The following is a 21,436-nucleotide window of genomic DNA, read 5'->3' as shown; positions in this document are numbered from 1 at the left end:
TATTTTCCCAGTGTGTGCAAACTTCTGTTTCTCTTATTTACCATCAAATCTGTCAGAACTGCCCTGCTAGGTCAAGAAACTGTTAAACTGGAAATAACTGCTGATGTAAATCAGCTTTTAGTACTGCACCTGCTACTTCCTTTGGTACAAGATGTAATTTGCATAGCTGTTAATTTACATTTCTATTATGTAATTTCCAGGATTGCCTCTGAAATAAAAGGATGATGCATTGCAGGGTCCTCCTGAGTTGTAAGCTCAGTCTTGGCAAAACCATCAGGTTTTACTGTATTTTGCAAACTGTTTCTATATAGTTTTTCCAAGGAAATGTAGCACAGAAAACTGAAGCCAGTTTTGTGTGTACAGAGCAGGTACAACGCAGACAGAAACTGTGCAAGATGTACAGTGTCCCACCAATATTTTATCCTAAAAGGACCATCTAAGGGTGAATAGATATTTCATATTTTCTGTTGCTTGCTGAGAAAAGTACCGCCAGATGGGAAATTGCTTTACTATATAGGCACCTGCCCCCTAATAACTATAATTAATATGTACTCAGATTTTTTTTCCAAAATAAATTTATCCAAACCAGTAGTGGTATAGCACATCGGGGTCCCAGGGGTGGCCATGAAATCCCTCTGGTGGCTCCACAACTGGTACCCGCTCCACCCCTAGGGCATCTTCCCATGTCACCCAGCATGCCTTGATGGTATAATAATCGTAATGGGGAGGCTGTCCATGGGCCTTTGCGTGGCCCCGGTTCAACTGAACCCCTGCTAGGGTTCCCTGGCACCCTACTGGTCCATACTATTCCTCAGGCCCCTCACTGGACCTCTCCAGTCCCAGGCACCTCACTGGGCTTCTCAGGCCGACTGTGCCCTGTAGGGCATCCAAAGCCTTAGAAGCTAATTTCTTGGCTCCAAATCCTCCCCTACACCATGCCCCAAGCCTCACAGGTGTTATTATACCATTGTTCTCTTGCTGGCGCTTTGACCTCCTAGGCTTCCACCCCCTCACTCTCGCTAGGCCTTTTAGCCTGGGCCCACTGTGTTGGACCTGGCCTTGATGCACTAGCTCCGATTTGTCCCTTACGGTCACCAGACCCTTGGCCCTTACGGTCACCAGGCCTCATGCCCCTGTGTGGCTGCACCCCTCCTCAGGCACCAAGCTCCTGGCCCCTGCCTGGCCCTGTAAGCCTTGCACTATGCCCACTCCAGGTCGATAGTCACTTGGGCTTTGAGGTTGCCCTTGGCAGGGTTCAAGGCGATCACACACCCCTCAGGCAATAGTAGGACCTCTGTAAACCACCCTTATACTCCCAACCCAAACCACCAGTCTAAATATAACATAACATAAGCCTCAGGGTTGTAACATTACCAGCAACAATGGAAGCAGCCCTCTACCCCTTTAAGAGGGCAAGCCTTCCTTCACCCCTCATGCTGGCATACCTCCTAGACTGGGTTCCTTGTGAGCTCCCCAAGCCACACTGTTCCTGCAGGCTGGTGTTGCCAGGTGTACAATAATTATGGTATTTGTACAATAATTTCAAACATCACACAATATACAATCAATAATAGCAAAAATGTTCAAAACGTGCAATAATTTTTGAGGCAACTATTTGATGCAGCCTATGCAAAACCCAAATCACACTCAGGGTGTCTTAACCAACTTTTAGGTTTGCTGTCAGCACTTTATTATGACTGCTTGCCTTGAAATAAAGCTATGCTTTAACCTTGATAACCCAGTTCTCACTCACTCACTGGCGACTTACAGTGAGCAATATAAAGTAAATAAGAAGAGAACTTATTTGCATATTTTTTCAGTGTACAATAGTTTTTCAGCAAATACAATAATTTCAAGCTTCCAATATGATCATTTCGTATTCAAGACCTGGCAATGCTGCTGCCAGCAGAAAAGCAGTCAGTCCAGTGTCCCTGGGTAGCTCTCCCAGGCAGGAGCTCCTAACCCTGCAGCTGGCAGGGCTAGACTGGCTTGCCAGCCTAAGCCCCAGGTTTATATCCTCCCAGGGCCCTGCCCCATTCCGGTCAGCAGGCTGCCTGCAGGTGCTAACTAATTGCCTCATTTATCCCAGTGCCCTGACAACTGGCAGCTGCTGTACCCTGCCTAGCCTGCAGTGGTCCCTGGCTGGGCTGCTTTTACCTTAAAGGAACAAGGAGCCCCAGGCTCTCTATTACAGATGGCTATTGTAAAATTAGAAACATGTAACAATTATAAGGCTCCTTGGGCACATCTGCACGTTCATTAATGCACCACAGTTACTGCACATTAAGTTCAGTACTTGTGTAATCAAGTACTAAATCAATGCGTAGTGCTGGAGCATGCCTTTTTAGTGACGTTACTGCGCAGTAGCCTAATAATACTGAGCAGTAGCATATTAGCACCGTTTGTACTGTGATATACTACTGCACAGTATTATAAGGGTACTGAGCAGTTAGCATCTCATATAGACGTGCCTCTTGAATAATAATAGCAAGCCAAATTTGGCTTGCCCAGCACTACCCATACCACAAGTTATAGCAGAGCAGGTTCCACAGAATACCTGAACTGGTGGGCAGGGAGACAGTAGGACATTTCACAGTCTCGGTGAGGAAGTGTTAAGAGCAGAGTGGACACAGGCTATGATAAATTGGTTTCCCAGTAAAGATAGATAGATATGCTTCTAAGGCAGCACTGTTATATGCTGGCCCTTACTCAAGGAAAAAAAATAAGGTATTTGCAACCTCACACAGATTTGTTTTCAAGGATTTTAAGTCACAAAGTCTTTTAAAATATCAGTTTAAATATAATTTAAAGATCTGTATTTTTCACAATGATACTAAATGAAAAAACAGCTATATATTTGACATTAACTTACTATGGATATTTTGATCATGTTTTAGTTCTTCTATGTAGAAAAAGTTATGCTTAACCAATTTCTGATAACTATTCATAACACCTTCTCCTCTTTGAAACACAGGTTGGATCGAGAAGTTGAAGTTGAAGATTTCCAGCGGTACCCAGAGAAAGTTCAGGCTTCCTTTTATGGATGTCCTGTTGAATCCCCTCCTGTTGCTCTTCTCCATAAGAAGGGAAAGAATTCGTCAAAAGCCAAAGGAAGTCGTAATAAAAAGGTTAGTTAGCACCAAATTACTTGTGACTACTCTGATACCAGCTTCCATTTGGCCAAAGTCCACAGTATATCATGATCTTAAATTTGCCAGATGGTTGTGGTTCCAAAAGAGGTCATTTGAAAAACAACAGAGGATGGGACTTGATTCCTTTGAATGTGCCTTAATTCCAAACAGATGCTCTGCCTTTGCCAAGATTCTCTAGCCCAGTGATTTGTCTGGAGAAAAGGAGATATAAAAGCTGTACTAAAAATCAGGGAGTATTGTAGCAGTTACAGAAAAAGAATGTAGTAGTTCATTGAATCCCAGTACCAGAAAGGACATGATATAATTTCCCCAACAGAAAATTTTCAGATACAAAATTATTTTACACTTGATCTCTTAGCAAAAATATCTACTGTAAGTCTTCTACTAGTAGAGAGTTACAGACCAGCATTAACCTTATCCCAACTTCAGCTGCATTAACTTCAGCTTTCCTGCTTTCATTCAAGGGGTTGGACCAAATTAACTCTGAGGTCTTTTCCAACTCAGTGATTCTGTGATTCAAAGAATACTCACACCTTTCTATTGTGCCTTAATTTTTGAGGTGTCCTAGCAAGTGTAAGGAAACGGGTCTTCTCCTGTTTTCTCTGCAGTTTAAAAACACTGTGCTTATTTCTGCTTTCAGCTTCTTCCATGCAGTTCCATTAAGTACAGTCAGCTTTATACTGTATCATGTATATCATCATCATTATTATTATCAATATGCACGTCTGCATAGCACATATATTATTATATATACTGATTAGTAATATTGCTGTTATTTACAATCAGAGTAAATAACAGTAAAATGTCGTCCCACTATATTAACACTGAACTAAACTGAACTGTAATAGAGCTCACATCATTTAAAGGGAAAAAAAACTCAAAGCCTGGGTTCACATAGGCAGTCTCATAAGAATTATCATGACATGTTATTATTTGCCTCTATCTGCTCTCCTTCTGTGTCAATACTACATATGAAAGAAGGCACTCATTATGATAGAACTGTTTTATTTAGGGACATATATCACTTAGATTTGGAACAACTCCAGGTATTTTTATAAACATTTTGTTAAAACATTCCCCACTGGCTAGATAATATTGTTACTGCTAATCATATCCACATCCACTTGGAAACTTGCTAATCAAGAGTTTTTTGTATGAAGGTGGGAAGAGACAAAGACAGAATCTCACAGCTTTTAACTGACTTCAAAAAATTAGACCAAGAAATCGGTGCACAAAGAGACCCTCACTGCCACTTGTCCAAGAATCCTAAGGCAATTGACCATGCCTATCAATTTGGAGGAATAGCGAATAGTCGGCAGGAGTTTGACTACATACCAAAGGATTTCAATGATAGGTAAGATAATAGACAGCAACCCTAGAAATGAAAAACAGCTTACAGTCCAGGAAAAACAGCAATGGAAACAAAAACCTGGAACTAATAAAATAAATTCCTGTCATTACTTGGATTATATGCTGTAGCCCTTTCATGAGTCCTTCATCTGTTTTGTCTCTTGATATATCTTGTTTCCCTGTCTATTTATTTGGCATCTAAGCCATTCTGGTTGCTAGTACAATATAAAACAGAACATTCTAAAACTTTGGAGCAAGCAATCTTCATCCCTTTCATGTCACAAGGCAGTAAGATTTGGGCCAAGTTCTGCAGTTTCATTTAATCCTAACTATTATGCCTGTTCACATCAATAGGTGTTTAGCCTCAGTAAAAAATGTGGGACCTGATCCAATATTAATAATATTACAATATCATATTGTGACATAAAGGACTTCATTCAAAAGTATGTTACCAAACTGCAGGCTATATCACACCACCAGTCTCCACCCACAACCAGTAATGATTTCAGAGAAAGAGGCATGGCCTTAAGTGAACATATTTGTATAGGAATCACTATACCATCTACTGAAGTTCAGTCTAGTCATATCTCGTGTGGGTTATAGCAGGTTTTATAAAGCTATGCAGTGAATTAAAACATGAAACTATAGACACTGTGTCCAATTCAAAGAGCAATGGAAAAGTAAGTGAAAAGGCCTGGGTAGCAAAGACATTTAGACTTCACACATTCACAAAAAGTGCCATATGGTATTTTATGACTATAAATGGTCAGGATCTTGGCTTAATTTTTATACATAAGACAGAAAATTCAACAACACAATGCTATGTAGCAGCAACAGTAGAGTACTGTCTCAGAGGTAGAGTGCCATATATTGACTTGCAAACAATGGGACTATTAAATTTGATTTAATTCAATTCAGTGTTTTCCAAATATCTATTTCAAGTCTGATGTTGAAATTCAATGTAATACATACGAAAAAGAGGGATCATAAACCCAAAGTGTAGCAGAAACATTCATCCCTAATCACTGCTTTTTGTTTTAATGGCCATGAATGCTATTGTATCATAATGTTATTGTTTATTTTATAATAGCTATGACTTTTGACATTTTTAAGTCTTTCTGGGTTATTAGGTGTATTTTACATAAAAGCAGGTCAGCAAACATAACTGAGAACCTTGAGAGTTGTCAAGCTAAACCTTGGATTAGATGAGAAGCTATTAGAAACCTGGAACTCAGCAGTGACGTTCTGTAACACTAACAATCAGGCCAGTAAACTCTCATACCTCCACTACACTAAAAGGAGAGTTTAACATTGCCCCAACATTTTTCATATCTCCACTGCTATTAGCAATATTGGGAGGCCAAGGGCACATAACATTGTAATCACCATCCCAATTAGACCTTCTGCTTTGATATGCTTTTGTGTGTAAGAAATGAATATAATATTAATTCTGATTGATCTGTATGGAATGATCTATATCAGTGGTGCCCAACCTATTCAGCCTAAGACCAGATGAGAAGCATGGGGCCAGTCCGCAGGCCAGATTCTGCATGCAGGTTTGGTCTTTGGGCCGGATCCAGTGTGGAATCAATCTAGGATGTGATCCAGCATACCAGCCCAGTCACATGCACCAGATCTAGCTATGGAGTGACCCCACGTGTCCGATCTAGCCATGGAGCAACCCTGAGCAACAGCATGGTCTGGGCTTTGTTCATCTCCTTCTTGTGTCATCCAGCCCACAGGACTCCCCACAGTTCTGGAAACCTGGTGATCGGGAAGCAGCAGAAGTGTTAATTAATGCTTCTGCTGTTACCCTGCCACTAAATTTCCAGGCCTGTGAGGAGCCCCTTCTGACAGATAACGCAGCTCCACAGGCCAGATACAGCCCATGGGCCATAGGTTGAGCACCGCTAATCTATATGCATTATTCCCCCCTAAAATTTTGATTTGGTTTTCAAAAGAATTTAATCTGGTTAGTATGTGCTCTGGCTTCTAGTCAAAAACCATATGGAGCATACATCAAAAATATAATTTCTATAAGTAAGGAAAATATCCCCTAGCACAAAAGGATAAATCTTGATTTTTCCCTCTCTGCACAGTGGCACTGTCCATTACGAATTGACAAATATCTATCCTGATAGTAAAATGACATTTTTATTTTACAGATCTCAGTTCTCCATTAGTCTGAAAACTCACTCATCCCATGGAATGATCTTTTATGTCTCTGATCAAGAAGAGAACAACTTCATGACCCTTTTTGTTGCCCATGGACGGCTCATTTTTATGTTTAATGTTGGTCACCAGAAGATAAGGATTAAAAGTCAAGAAAAGTACAATGATGGGCTTTGGCACAATGTAAGTCAAAGAAATGGTTGTTAGGATGACGTGCTTTAGAAACTATAGTTATAAAAGTGATGATCTAACAATTCGTTTTCAGCAAAAGATTAATCTTTGTTCTGAACCACATATACATAACTATGCGCTGAGAAATTTCTGCTAACATTTTTAAATCTACTGTAAAATCTCTCTCTCTCTCTCTCTCTCTGTAAATGTTGCTAAATCATTAACTGGGAATAAGGTGGCTAGCTGCCAAATCACTTATAGTCATCCAGATATTTACCACAACAACAGCTGCATGGAAGAAGTAGGGATGAGCAGATTTGAAAGATCAAGTATTGACCAAAACGACCAAAAAACAAGCCAAGTTTGGTTAGGCTTAGAGCTGGAGGGGAGGGCTGTGGAGAACTAGAGCAAGTAAAAGGAAGAAAAGAGTTGGAAGACAGGTAAGAAAGAAAATTAATGGTATGTAAAACAACTAGTTTGCGGCTGCTTGCAAAGTAAGAACGAGATAACCTTCTTTTCTAATATTGTGCCATTATCTCAGATCGTAGAGTTGTCTACAACCATTATCTTCTTCTGCTGTATAAATGGTGTTTCCTCAACAGTTTGATTATCCTTTGGTTAAACAATTAACATGATTTTAATAGGAATTTTTCTCCTGTTTAGGTGATATTTATTCGGGGGAAAAATATTGGTCGTTTGATAATTGATGGCCTTCGAGTATTGGAAGAAAATGTTTCTACTGATAAAACCTGGCAAGTCAGTGAACCACTCTACATAGGGGGTGTGGCTCCAGGAAAAGCTGTGAAAAATATCCAGGTAAAGTAGACATGCACTATTTAATAAGATATATGTAATTAAAATGTTGACTATACAGATAAACAGAGGCAAAAGCATATTGTGGCATTGATCCTGAGGCATTGTTGGAATGCACACAGGGTACATCAGGAGTCAGTTGTGAAAACTGGGTGTAAGACGCATTTGTTCTGTGAAGCTGGTGAGTGGGGCTTGACATCCCAGCAATGCTGAGGACACCAAGGTGTCATTATGACAGCTACAAGTATCTGAGGAGGAGAGACATGCCCCTTGGTCAGGCTGATGGGAAAGGATGTTGAAGAGGCCATCCCATTAGCTCTGCATCACTGGAAGATGCTCCTTCAAGGGAATGATTCTTACTTGAATAATTAGATTGGCATTAGTGCTGATTTGGAATTAAAAGTGCCTCACAAGGGTTCTGTTGGTGTTCTATATTAATCCTAATCTAAGGATTAGGGGTATTTTTCCCCATCTAAAAATATCATCACAAAATAGTATTAATAGTAGAATTACATTTAAAATGTAATTCTATCATTAATTGTATGATATTAATCGTATGATATTAATTGTAATTCTATCATTAATCGTATGATTAATGATAGAATTACAATATATTTCAACAAGTACTATTTGTCACAACCAAATTAAGTACTGCCCATGCCACAAGTAAGAAATATATTAATCAAAACAGTTTTAGTCTATTCAAGGTAACGCTAAGGGTTAACTAACAAGATGAAAATAACAGGGTTTTTTTCTGCGCATGTCAAAAAGAAATTTATTACTGCGCCACTAACAGAGATAAAAACTTTTGCCTTCTTTGCTTTATATAAATCACTGTAAGTGGTTGGAATGACAGGGGAGTGTCCGGACTAATATACAAATAAAACCCATCTTCACTTCCGTGAAGAAGGGGGACCTCCGTACGAACCTTGGAGACCTCTGATCACACGTATCAGAGTAACTGACAACTTGATCACTTGCCAGTGCCCCCCTCACGTCTCAACCCAATCTTAAGACGTAAATCACCGACCTGCCGGCCCAATTTTTTTTCTGTTTATCTGCCCGATGAAAGACTTTCATGCAGACCGACCTTCGAACCTTAAGCTGTAACTAACCAAATATCTCTGACCTCCGTCTTTCACCACCTTAACGGCGTGAGTAAATAATCTTGCTTTGCAACCGATAAGCGTCTGTGCCTAATTCCACTCCAAGCGTCATAAGTACCCGCCTGACGGCCTTCAAAGGTCTCGTACCCTTCACTGCAGTGCACGGCAGTGACACTATTTTAACAAGAGGCTCCTACAAAACTACTCCTATTTACCAGCAATAAAATTGGGTATAGTAGTTTCATAGTTTCATAGTAGCTAGGGTCAGGAGAGACCTGAACAGATCATCTAGCCTGACCCCCCACCACAGGCAGGAATGAATGCTGGGTTCACAAGACCCCAGACAGGTGATCATCCAACCTCCTCTTGAATTTACCCAAGATAGGGGGGAGGACCACTTCTCTGGGAAGTTGGTTCCAGATTTTGGTCACCCTAACTGTAAAATATTGCCTTCTCTAACCTAAACCTATTCTCCATCAGCTTATTACCATTGTTCCTTGTCACCCCAGGTGGTGCTGGGGAGAAAAGGGCTCTGCCTATTTGCTGTTGATCTCCCCTGATGAGCTTGTAGGCAGCCACCGGGTCCACCCTCAGCCTCCTCTTGCTGAGGCTGAGCAGGTTCAGGTCCTTCAGTCTCTCCTCGTAGGGCCTGTCCTGCTGCCCTCTCACCAAGCGGGTGGCCCTCCTCTGAACCCTCTCCAGGCTGGCCACATCCCTTTTGAAGTGTGGCGCCCAGTACTGAACACAGTACTCCAACTGTGGCCTGACCACAGTCGCAAAGAGGGGGAGTATCACTTCTCTGGACCGGCTTGAGATGCACCTTTGGATGCATGACAAGGTATGGCTGGCCTTGCTGGCTGCGGTCTGGCATTGGCGGCTCATGTTCATCTTGGAGTCAATAATGACTCTGAGATCCCTTTCCGCCTCTGTGCTTTCAAGAAGGGAACTCCCCAGCCTGTATGTATACTGTGGATTCCTTCTCCCAAGGTGCAGCACCCTGCATTTGTCTACGTTGAACCCCATCCTATTCTCGTCTGCCCACTTTTGTAGTCTGTCTAAATCTAGTTGCAGCCTCTCTCACCCTTCAAGTGTGTCCACCTCACCCCACATCTTAGTGTCATCAGCAAACTTGGACAGCGTGCTTTCCACCCCCTTGTCCAAATCGTAGATGAAGATATTAAACAGTGCGGGCCCAAGCACCAAGCCCTGGGGTACCCCACTGCTCACATCTCACCAGGTTGAGTACAACCCGTCCACCACTACTCTCTGGGTGTGCCCCATCAGCCAATTTTTTACCCATCCCTGTGCAGGCATCAATGCCGCAGTCGCTTAATTTATTGATGAGGATGGGGTGAGAAACAGTGTCAAAGGCCTTCTTAAAGTCTAGAAAGACTACGTCCACAGCAACACCATCATCCAAGGATTTAGTTACTTGGTCATAAAAGGCAATCAGGTTGGTCTGGCAGGACCTGCCTTTGATGAACCCATACTGATTGCCCCTGAACATGATCTCCCCTGCAGGCCCCCCACAGATGTGCTCCTTGATGATTCTCTCCAAGAGCTCCCCAAGCACCGAGGTGAGGCTTACAGGCCTATAGTTACTTGGGTCCTCTTTCCTCCCTTTCTTGAAAATAGGGACCACATTAGCCAGTTTTCAATCCCCTGGCACCTGGCCAGATGACCACGAATACTCATACAGCCGGGCCAAGGGCTCCACAATGACCCCTGCCAGCTCCCTCAACACCCTTGGGTGGAGGGCATCTGGACCTGCAGATTTAAAAATGTCTAGCCTTCCAGAAGATCCCTAACTACATCTGCGCTGACTGAAGGCTTGATAGAGCTATCCCCAAGATTGTCCCTACCTTTGGTAGGTGGGATATCCTGGTCCCTGTTCAGGAAAACAGAGGCAAAGAAACTGTTAAAAATATCAGCTTTCTTGTCTGGCGTGGCCACAGGATTACCGTTTGTGTCTTGCAGGGGCCCTACATTGCCTGGTGCCCTCTTCTTGCTCCCAATGTACTTGAAAAAGGACTTTTTGTTGTCCTTAATCCTGGACGCTAGCCTGAGTTCCATCTCTGCCTTGGCCTTCCTAATAGCCCTCCCACACTCCTGGGCCAAGGAGGAGTACTCCTCCTTGGTGATGGCTCCTCCCTTCCACTGGTTGTACGCCCCCCTTTTAGTCCTCAGGCATTCCTGTATGCCCTTGCTGAGCCAAGGGGGTTTCTGAGCACTCTTACTTGCCTTGCTTCTCTCAGGGACTGTTATCGTTTGGGCCTGGAGGATCACCCCCTTAAGGTACGACCATCCCTCATGGACTCCCATCTCCTCTACCTTCTGGGCCTTCAGTAGCAGAGAAGTTATGGTGTTTGTCTACAGCTCCAGGCTTGTAAATTTGAGCCCCAGTCCAGAAATGTGCCCAAGGTTGCCTCTTCTTGATACACCTGTAAATGTATATCTGATTATTCAGGCAGAATAGTCAAAGGCACCCAGACTAGATACTAGCCACATTGTTCCCTTGTATACTACTGCCTACTGAAATTGATATACTTTAATCAGGATAGTTCTATGAGCTGCTACTTCAGGGCAGATCTTTGACCTTTGTTGTGATAAAATCCAGAAACAATGTAAAGATTGTAAGTTTTTCCAGAGAAGATAGATGAAAGACTTGAGAAGCTATTTATTTGTTTTGCTGTCAATTCAAATGTGCTACTTCATACACATAAAAAGGAAGAAAAAATGCAAAGGGGCAAAAACTACACAAAATTTACTTCTGCCTTGAATACCATGGTCCTGAAGAACATGCTGAGTACATGGCACTACAATTCAGTATCAACTTACGCAATTTGAAATAGAAATGGAAATAAACTACCCTTTAAAATATCTTTCTTTGAGAAATGTTGGGAAATAAAGAATCCCAGGAATAAGTAATCTTTGGTTAGAATACTCCCATAGTTTGGAAAAACTATTAAATTCCACCAGAAACAAGGAGCTTACCTCATCCAATACAGCAATGAAACAACATGGGATTTTGTAACACCCTTAAAACTTCTCTCAAGATGGGAGACTTTATCATCTATTTTGTCTCTTCTAATGCGATCTCTAGGGAAAGTGTTACCATACTATCTGAGAATATCTTGAATACTCCAAAAACAGATATAACAATAGCAGTGGACCCTCTACTTTCTTCCTTCTCTGGTTGAACTACAATAGCTTGCTTCTGAGGAAGGTTTTAGAAATGCAGGTGAGATGGGGGGGTGGATTATGTATGTGTACACTGTGTGCATCAACATTAAGGTGACTCAATGACCTCTGGTGCAGTTATGCTGGAGTCAGCTGCTCCCAGGCAAAGCATTTTCATGTGTCCCTGGGACTGCAGCAATTTGAGCTGGGGCGAAGCAGCCCCAGGCCAGCAGGGGGCACAAGAGGTCAGCCCTGGGCTCCAGATGGCAGTGTTGGGTGGCAGAGGGTCTGGCCGGAGCCAGGAATCTGGCCATCAGCTGGCTAGGCTAGCCAGGCTCAATTGGCGCCCAGTGGTTAGCATCTACATGTTCATTTGATTGTACGTAATGACTCTGCTGTAAGATAGTACTGTCCCCAACATTACTGTCCTACAGTGAAGTTAATTAGTTTACTGCTCCCTGATAGTAGCACATGTGCAGATGATGATGATGTACTGCGTAATTAATTAGTCAACCCCACAGTAAAGCCCAAGTGTAGATGCACCCACTGATTCAAACATTAATAAGAGAAAACCAAAACACAGAAATGAATATATTATTGACTCTCTTAGAGTCATGCTGATAAGAAATAAATTCTGAAATGTGCATGTCAATTGTGCAGGTTTTAAGCACATCCTGGTTTTCATTAGTGTTGTCTCAGGTTCTTGAGAGGTTTGAATTAGACCAAGATTTTGCTTTGCAAATGAAAGGCACATTATTATTAGGCCTGTGCGAAGCAGCTAGTATTTGCTTCGGATTCGGACTCAGCCAATTTGGAGGACTGTGATTCGATTCGGTGATTCAAATCACTTTCCCGAATTGATTCGGCCGAATCTCCAAATCAACCAGGCCAGGCCCATCCCCGGTGCACTCTCCCAGCCCCGGCAATGGCTGCCCTGCCCACCCCAGCTCCCGGCACTTGGGGGAAAAAGCCCCGACTCAGCGGGTACTGCCGGGCGGGGGGCAATCCCTGCTGCCCCCCACTGCTCCACAAAGATTCCGAGAGCTTTGAATTGATTCAAACCTTTTAATTGATCCCCTGATTCGATTTGGATTCGGAGATTCAGCCACTGAATCGGGCTGAATCGCCTCCAAATCGAATCACCACCCAAAGCTTCGCACAGCTCTAATTATCATGTATGTTGAAGAGGGGTGACATAGCAAAAACTGAAGCAACGAGGATTCCCTTTAGGGAGTCTTTGGTTATGCGAGACAAAGTGGAAGCTCCACAATCCACGATAAGTGGGGGGGTTTCTGGTGTGTCTGGAGAACTGCTTCTGTGCTCTGGCTTTTTCTGGCATTTTACTTAATAATCTCACTCTTCCTTTTCTCAGATTAACTCCGTCTACAGTTTCAGCGGTTGTCTCAGCAATTTACAACTCAACAGCAAATCAGTCATTTCTCCTTCGCAGACATTCAGTGTAACACCTTGCTTTGAAGGCCCATCAGAAACAGGAACATACTTTTCATCAGCAGGAGGATATGTAGTTCTTGGTAACATGCCATTTAATGAATATATCCCAGAATAAGACTTGCATATTTATTCTAAGGCATGGTAATATACCCAACTCCCCTTCATTGGGTTAGAAATGCCCGACCCCCTTATGTGATATAATTTATTGTTTCCTACTTTTCAATTTACTATCACAAACATATTTTCAAAACTAATATATGTTTTAAAACAAAGTAAAAACAAGAGGTCACTTTTAGAAGCATATAGTCTGCAAAGGTCCATACCCATCATTAATGTGGGGATGGAAATAACATATCCCACAGATGAATAAGATATTTTTCTTCCCACAGATGAATCCTTCAGTTTAGGTCTGAAATTTGAAGTTGTTTTTGAAGCACGTCCTAGAAGCAGCTCGGGAATCCTGATGCATGGACACAGTGTGAATGGAGAGTACCTAAACATGCACATGGAAAATGGACAGGTAAAAAAAAAAGTCACTAGCCCTTCTTTGGTATGACTAGGTCCATCTGCAGCCTGCTTGGATTCTGTAATAAACGAATTTTTCTTCTTATACATTCACTATTATTTGAACCCTATTTTTCTCCTCAATATGTTAACCCATTAAACAGGTAGCTAAGCATAACCCAGATACTTCTTTTAACATACATGTCAACTGCTGCAATCAAGTCACTTTCACTGGTTTCAATAATAAATATTTAATGTCCAAATGAAAGGAAAGAAGAACATTGACACATTGGTGTTGCTCTTTCATCTATACATTAAAAATGCGTAAGTTACAAGGTAAGGGGATCTGATTTCGTTTTCTTGTTAGCAAGCAATTTTTTTATTTACTTCGTGTTCAAAGAAATATATGAGCTTGTGCTGTTGTTTTGGCAGGTATCTAAAGGGGTTCCACCTGCTGGTTGGGCTGATAATCAAAGCTCTCTGTCTTTTGTAAGACTAAAATGAAAGCAATTAAGTTAATTGTTTGGACAGTTCTTGCTATAATTTGTGTGTTACAGTAGCACTTAAGGCAGTGATTTGCAACCTTTTTTTGGCTCAGGGCACTCCTTCATAGCTTTTTTTAATTTGGCAGAACCCTGGTTGAGAACCACTACTGTACTCCTTTAGCTTGCCTCAGTGGTTCTCAACCGGGGTGCTGTTGCCAACATGGCTGGGTGAAACTGCCCTGCATGCCTTGCGTGGAGTTAAATCACCAAGTGGCTGTGGCAGGAACAAGCATTAGGGTTATGTGGTAACAGTAATGCATCAAGAAGTACCTACTCCTGCTGCAACCCTTCTGGGCTGACCCTGCATGCAAGCCCAGAAACAGAGGCACACAGGGGAATTCCACTGCCACCAAGTAGAAGTGTCCTGAACACATCTCTTCCAGAAGAAGCATGCAGAACTGGACCAAGAAGGGCTACAGCAAAAGCAGGCACTCCTGCCTGTATTAGGTTTATCAGATAATCCTAATGCAGGCAGGAATACTCGCTCCTGCTGCAGCTGCTTCTGGATCTGGCTCCATACAAATGGGTATGGGGCAGTTTCACCTGGCTGCAGAGAGCATGGAAACAGCACTTGTGCTGCAGCACCCCTGAAAGGGTCTCACAGCACCTCAGGGTGCCACAGCATCTTGACTGAGAAACACTCACCTAAAAACACCAATCAAAACACAGCTCCCGTTGTGGGAGGTGCTGGACGTACACATACAAGAAAACAGCCCCACCTCAAAACGTTTGCAATCTAAATAGAGCGGGCAAAGACTTGGAGAAAGGGAGAATCATTTTCCCCACTTTATAAATTGAACTAGGCAAAGACAGAAATGCTTAGAACTGTAGCAAGTTTTCCTCTTTAAATTAACAGGGGAAAGCTTATGGCAGCTGCTTGCAGTGCAATTCTTTGTACTAACTAGTGATTCCCATAAACTCTGTTCAAGTGTAGTTAGAAAGAGGATGAGGACTATCAGCTTTATTTCTTGGTGGTCTAGAGAGAAAAATAAACACTCTTCCTAATCATCATTGATGTTGCAACAGAAATCCTCTAGAACAAAATTTGAGTAGCTGCCTTGCATCATTTTCAGTGAACAATCTATGAACATTCATAGAATTATTGAAAAATAGGATTAGAAAGGACTTCAGGAAGGCATCTAGTCCAATCCCCTGCTCAAGACAGGATCATCCCTATTTAAATCAGATTTGTCTGACCTAATCTTAACAATTTTCAAGGATAAATATGCTGCAACCTCTTTGGATAACCTGTTGCACTGCTTACACAGGTCAGTTCTTAGACAGCCAACTTAAATAGGCAGTCCTCACAAGGAATCTTGCACTCCACAATCAGACCCTCAAAGAGGTGGGATGCTGTTGTGAATAAAGGATTTAAGAGAATTGTTTTCAGTTCCTGAGTCTGCCACAGGTTTCTCATGTGACCTTGGGCAACTAACTTAATCTCTGTGCCTTGATTCTACATCTATACAAATGAGATACTAATTCCCTACCCAGTCAACCATTGTTTGCCTTGTCTGTTTATACTGCAATGTCTTCAAGACAAAGACTGTCTCTTATGAAGTGTCTACCAAGACGGGACTTGAATGTAATTTGAGGCCTCTAAGCACTAATGTAATACAGAAATCAAGAGGACAGCAATTTTAAAGTATTTGGAAGCAATTAATTGAGCTGTGGCCACATCTACACAAAATGTTGACTGCGCAGCAGCTCATTACTACTGCACAGTAGCTTGTTACTACTGCACAGTAGCACCATGTGGCACGACACAACACTACTGCACAGTAGTGACAAGCTAGTGTGCACTAGTAATGAGCTACTGTGCAATCAGCATGACCAAAAGCCATTCAGGGCCACTACTGCACAGTAACTCCAGTTACTGCACAGTCAATTAGTACATGTGTATGCAACTAACAACTGCTCAGTCAATGTAGACATGGCCTGTGTTTACTTTTAACCAAGGATAAAAAAAAAAAAACATGTTCCTATGTTCAGATCAGAAACATCCCAAAAGCTACTGAAATGAGAAACTTAAAACTTGGTTTAGTTTGAAGAATTCTTTGAACATGATTATGAAGAAAAGTGGTTAAAGTTATAAAAGTTTAAAGTAGGAACTTTGCATTAATGCAGAAAAAGGAAAAGAAAAGCAAAAGTTGGTTGGAAAAGATTTTGCAGTGTAATTACATTATTTTCTCACAGGTAATAGTGAAACTGAATAATGGAGTCAGAGACTTTTCAACTTCAGTTACACCAAAACAGAGTCTCTGTGATGGCAAGTGGCACAGAATGGCAGGTGAGTAAAATCTGATCTTACCCATAATGATAGCAGAGCTTTGTTCTTCCTTTATCCCATCCCTCCACTTGGGCTAAGGCAGTGGAAGCAAGGTCATGCCATGTCTATCACGTCTCACTCTTTTTCTCACTATTATTCTCACTTCTCACTGTTGTTTGGATTTAAACAGTCCCTGAAACAAACCTACTTCAAAGAAGCAAATCTTTGTTCTCCCCCAAGCACTGTAGTGCTTCTGAAACGTTCACACTGCAAGCAAAAGTAGGACACATCTTACAAAAAGGTCAGAGACAATCTAATACCCCATGCTATACAGCAGACTGGTTCCCCACCATCTGCTGGCCTATGGACAACAGTTCAAAGAAGTAACATGCTGTGAGCAACCTCCCACTTTGCTCTTTCTGTCAACATCAACTGTAGTGATAATGGCCTTGGTTTTGACTTTCAATTTTCTGCAGTCACAGGCAACATGGAGATTCTTGGCTACGTGTTGCTGTGATCCGGAGATTGAGAACCAGTGAAATAGACATTTGTGCACGTTGTTTGTTCTCAATTTTTTTTTTTTTTTGGGGGGGGGGGAGGGGGGCTTTGTACCCCTTTTAAAGTTTGTTATGCAGCTGTGTATCCCTATTGTTCTGTGTTACATATAAGAAAGGAACAGTTGGTGTTACTATAACCACAATGTAATCTCTCCGGTAACCTAAAGCAGCGTTATCAAACTCATCCTGCTCTGTGGGCCAGATAAATTGCAGGCCACATTGGGCCCACAGAGTACCCCATGTGCTGAATCCAGCTGGACTAGTCCAGTGTGGTACCACATGCGGTGCATGCCCTGGTGTAGCCGTGCATGCAACCTGCAGCGCTTGCCCCAGACCAGCCCCATATGCAGGGCTGGTCTGCATCACCAATCCAGACCAGCCCTGGATCCAGCAGGCAGGGTCAGTCTGGCACAAGCACCATATACAGCATGCACCCCAGACTGACCGCATGCACTGAATGCAGCATGCATTGGTCTTGGCCCCACAGGGCACACAGCACATGGTGCTGATCCAGGGCACATGCTGCAGGTGGCACCTGCATTAGACCAGGCCTGTGTGCTGAATCTGGCATGAACACCCATTCTGTAGGCCTGATCCAGACTAGCTCCAGATACAGCAGGAAGGACCAGTCCGATACAGGCACTGCATGCAGTGCCCTAGACTGGCCCCGTGCTGTGTTCAGCAGGTAGGGCCTGGGCCAGCACATGCTGCATGCCGTGCACCAATCGGAAACCCACAGGCGGCACTGCAGGCTGGATGATAGGGCTCCATGGGCTGGATCCAGCCCTTGGGATGTATCTGTGACACCCCTGACCTAAAAGATACTAAAGAGAGGATTTTTTTTCATTTTTTCTTTGTCCTTCATTTACATTTTCCCTTTCCCTTCTTCTGCTTTCCTATTCCTTCCACTGGCATACCTTCTAGAATTTTGCTGCATACTCCCGGGAGCACATGGGACCCAAGTTGAGACATACTACTGTATATTGTACAAAACATAAATGATATCATTTATAATTAAAGTTCTTCATCCACTTGTGCTTTGCATTCCAGTGATAAGAGACTCTAACGTAGTGCAGTTAGATGTGGACTCTGAAGTAAACCATGTCGTGGGGCCACTAAATCCCAGAGCAATTGACCACAGGGAACCTGTGTTTATTGGAGGTGTGCCAGGTAAGATTTGTCAGCTTTCTTAAATCTTTATTCCCAAGTTCATAGATTCATAGATTGTTAGGGGCTGGAAGGGACCCATTCCAAGTATTTTTTAAAAGAAACTTAGAAGTTTACTTTTCTTTGAAAGAGAGAGTGGGGAAAACATACCATTCCTCTGTAATCTCTGTCTTCCTGATGTAGTCTGAAATGTTGAAGTTCAAGTAAAGCTGCTAAAAATTTTTTGACTGAACAGCATTCCCTCAGAGAGGCTGTTTCAATGCAGTTGAAGCATTTTTGGCAGTGTGAGAGCCACCAATGCAGCCAGTTTGCTATCCCATGGACTTTTCACTTTAATTAAGAATTGAACTGTAAAGTTTTCCATGGGATTGAAAGCCCTACTGAGATATAGTTCTAGTCTTAAAATATAGTTGCTGCTAACCTGCTCCCCTACCTTCTCCAAGCCTGACTCCCTTGAGCGCTAATTATGAATAATTATTAAAATATAAAAAAAATCTGGCTCTATCAGTTTCTCATGTGCAAGTGTTGGTTAATATGATCTTGTGAGTCACAAAGCACCTGTGTGGTGTGGCTCAAAATTGCTAAATTTACTCCTCCTATTCAACAGGCTGCTTGTCCACTGAAAGTTTCATATGCAAACTATAACCAATAGGCCTGTGCAAATAGGGAAGTATTTGATGCGGATTCGGATGATTCAGAGGACAGTGATCTGATTTGGAAATTCGGATCACTGTCCTGAATCGATTCAGTCGAATCAGCTTTGGAAGATTTGGCATAGATTTGGAGAGATTCAGTGATTTGGCCATAGACTATAATGGGAAATTACTGAGATACCTATAATGTCATTTTCTGGTAGATTTGGATGAAAACAGCAGGGATGGTAGCCCCTTCTGAGGGCATGAAGCCTGCCAAGTTTCAAGGAGATAGATGCAGGAGTTTCTGGAAAACTGCACCTCAAACTCCTGAAAGCAAAACTTGTCACCTGTGTGTGTTAAGGCAGATTTGGATGAAAACAGCAGGGATGATAGCTTGTAACAGGGGGCCTTCCCAGTGCTGGTTAGATCTCCACCTGCCCACCTGTTTCTGGGTCAGCCACCCACCCCTCTTTTGCTCAAGAAGAAACAGCTCACAAAAGGTACAGAAAAGCTGAAGACACAGGCTTATGTGCTGTTTCTACGTCCCTCCCCCAGAGCACTGATTGGAACAGGACTCAGGGAAATATCAGAGTCACTAGCCAGCTACAGATGTCAGTCTTTCCCCCCCTGCTCTCCCTCTCTCTTCTCAGTTTCTGTTCCCCTGAAAGATTGCCTTCTGAATCTTTTCCTGAATCTTTTCCAAATTGATTCAGAGGGTTTTTTTGGTCTCCCGATTCAAGTCGGATTCAGTGATTCGGCTTCCACATTGGGCCGAATCTTCTCCAAATTGAATAAGTGACCAAAGCTTCACACACCCCTAATGTACAGCACATGATTTGACTTTTAAATCACTTCCTATACAAACTTCATTTCTCATTTTTATGGAGTGTTATTGCTATGTACCTTCAACGTCAATCAAGAATAACACTAACAATCCAATTCATAATATTGCTTTTCTTGGATGAATAGCTCAAGAACGTGATGTTCTATTCCATCCCATACTACAAAGGGAAAAAAATTGTCTAAAGGGAACAATAGCATCTCTGTGCATAAGGCTGATCTTCCTCTGTTTCCAAATCAGGATGTTATTAGAACTTCTATATAATTACTGCAAAACCCTGTCCAAAGAGGGAATATAATGTGGTAACTGTGAATATTGTTCTGTCCCATAATAATAGAACTTTATAATTCCACATTATTTACAGAATACTAGAGACATCACACATTGGCAACATATTGGAACTGGCATTATATTATGCACATTATACTTTTATCTGGTATGCATGTAAGTGGAATATATTGTATTCCAGGGACATCAAACTCATCTGGCCCCGTGGGCTGAATGAGTGGCATGGTGCTGATCCATGGGCCAGACTGGGCCCATGGACCCTGTCCTGCTGCATGTCAGATCCAGTACCTGTGGAATGTGCTCCAGGACTGCGGCACATGCTCCAGGTGACTCAGGAACCACACTGCATGCAACACCCACCTTAAAGGAACCAGAGCGGGTACCATGTGCAGCACCTTCCACATGCAGTGCAGTCCTGGAGCAGGCACCACATGCAACATGGGTCCTTGGCTGGCTGCAGAAAGCACCAAATTAAAGCTGCATCTGATGCCTGGCATGTGGGGCCAGTCCACCGCATGTCGCATGCTGTGTGTAGATCAGTTATGAGACCCAGGGACAGTCCCGAGGGCCAGATGACAGGGCTCTCTGGGCTGGATCCAACCTGAAGCCCATATCTTTGACACCTGTATTGCTATAATGAGACAATAAGCAAGACATGATGCCAACGTAAGTCATATAAATACAACATACAAATAACTAAATATAACCTAGGAACATGGATATAGGGCACATCTACACAAGTGGCAGACTGCGCAATTGTTACTCCACAGTCATTTGGTACTTGCATAAGCTTATGAAAGTACTAAATGACCGTGCAGTAACCAGCACTACTGTGCAGTACCATCTCCGCACAGTTTTTTTCCCCCCAACAGTACTGTGCAGTAGCAACAAGCAACAGTAACGTCACCACATGGTTAGTGCCCAGCAATGCTACTGTGCAGTAGCAATGAGCTACAGTGCAGTAGCTTGTAGTTATTGCGCTGCAGTGTCTCATTTAGACGCGCCCATATACAAGTAAACATGCCATATGTCAGAAGACATTACAACTGCACAGCCTGATATTCTTTTCACATACTTTTGCGTATGCAAAAATGCAAAAGAGCCTTCCCATTGGTTATAAGGTATCAAGAAGTTGAGTGTGAGTGCAAACAATATGATACCATTTCTCATACCTACTCTAAATAACCTTTTTGGAAATTGGCAGTGCTTCACCCATTCTGAAAGACGTCAGAAG

General features: G+C 42.5%; 1 protein-coding gene and 1 long non-coding RNA gene across 3 annotated transcripts in view; one reads left to right on the top strand and one right to left on the bottom strand.

Moving 5' to 3' along the window:
• The window catches only part of LOC132252194 (uncharacterized), a 194,636-nt gene that overhangs the window by 167,403 nt on the left and 5,797 nt on the right, over positions 1–21,436 (bottom strand). Inside the window, exon 2 of one of the 2 annotated variants that reach the window (XR_009464095.1) lies at positions 3,065–3,343. The exons of the other annotated variant lie outside the window; for it this stretch is intronic. This is a non-coding gene — a long non-coding RNA (uncharacterized LOC132252194). Of the gene's footprint in view, positions 1–3,064; positions 3,344–21,436 lie in introns of those variants that run through there. 2 annotated transcript variants of the gene reach the window in all.
• LAMA4 (laminin subunit alpha 4) overlaps positions 1–21,436 on the top strand; it is a 172,826-nt gene that overhangs the window by 149,981 nt on the left and 1,409 nt on the right. The window contains exons 30-37 of the mRNA XM_006263095.3: positions 2,975–3,128; positions 4,313–4,506; positions 6,668–6,857; positions 7,509–7,661; positions 13,317–13,476; positions 13,786–13,916; positions 16,642–16,735; positions 18,322–18,441. Coding sequence (XP_006263157.2) covers positions 2,975–3,128; positions 4,313–4,506; positions 6,668–6,857; positions 7,509–7,661; positions 13,317–13,476; positions 13,786–13,916; positions 16,642–16,735; positions 18,322–18,441 — 1,196 coding nt within the window. The remainder of the gene's footprint in view (positions 1–2,974; positions 3,129–4,312; positions 4,507–6,667; positions 6,858–7,508; positions 7,662–13,316; positions 13,477–13,785; positions 13,917–16,641; positions 16,736–18,321; positions 18,442–21,436) is intronic.

This window comes from Alligator mississippiensis, chromosome 1 (assembly GCF_030867095.1).
Source record: "Alligator mississippiensis isolate rAllMis1 chromosome 1, rAllMis1, whole genome shotgun sequence".
Lineage (NCBI taxonomy): Eukaryota > Metazoa > Chordata > Crocodylia > Alligatoridae > Alligator > Alligator mississippiensis.
This window is presented reverse-complemented; position numbering and strand designations above follow the sequence as displayed.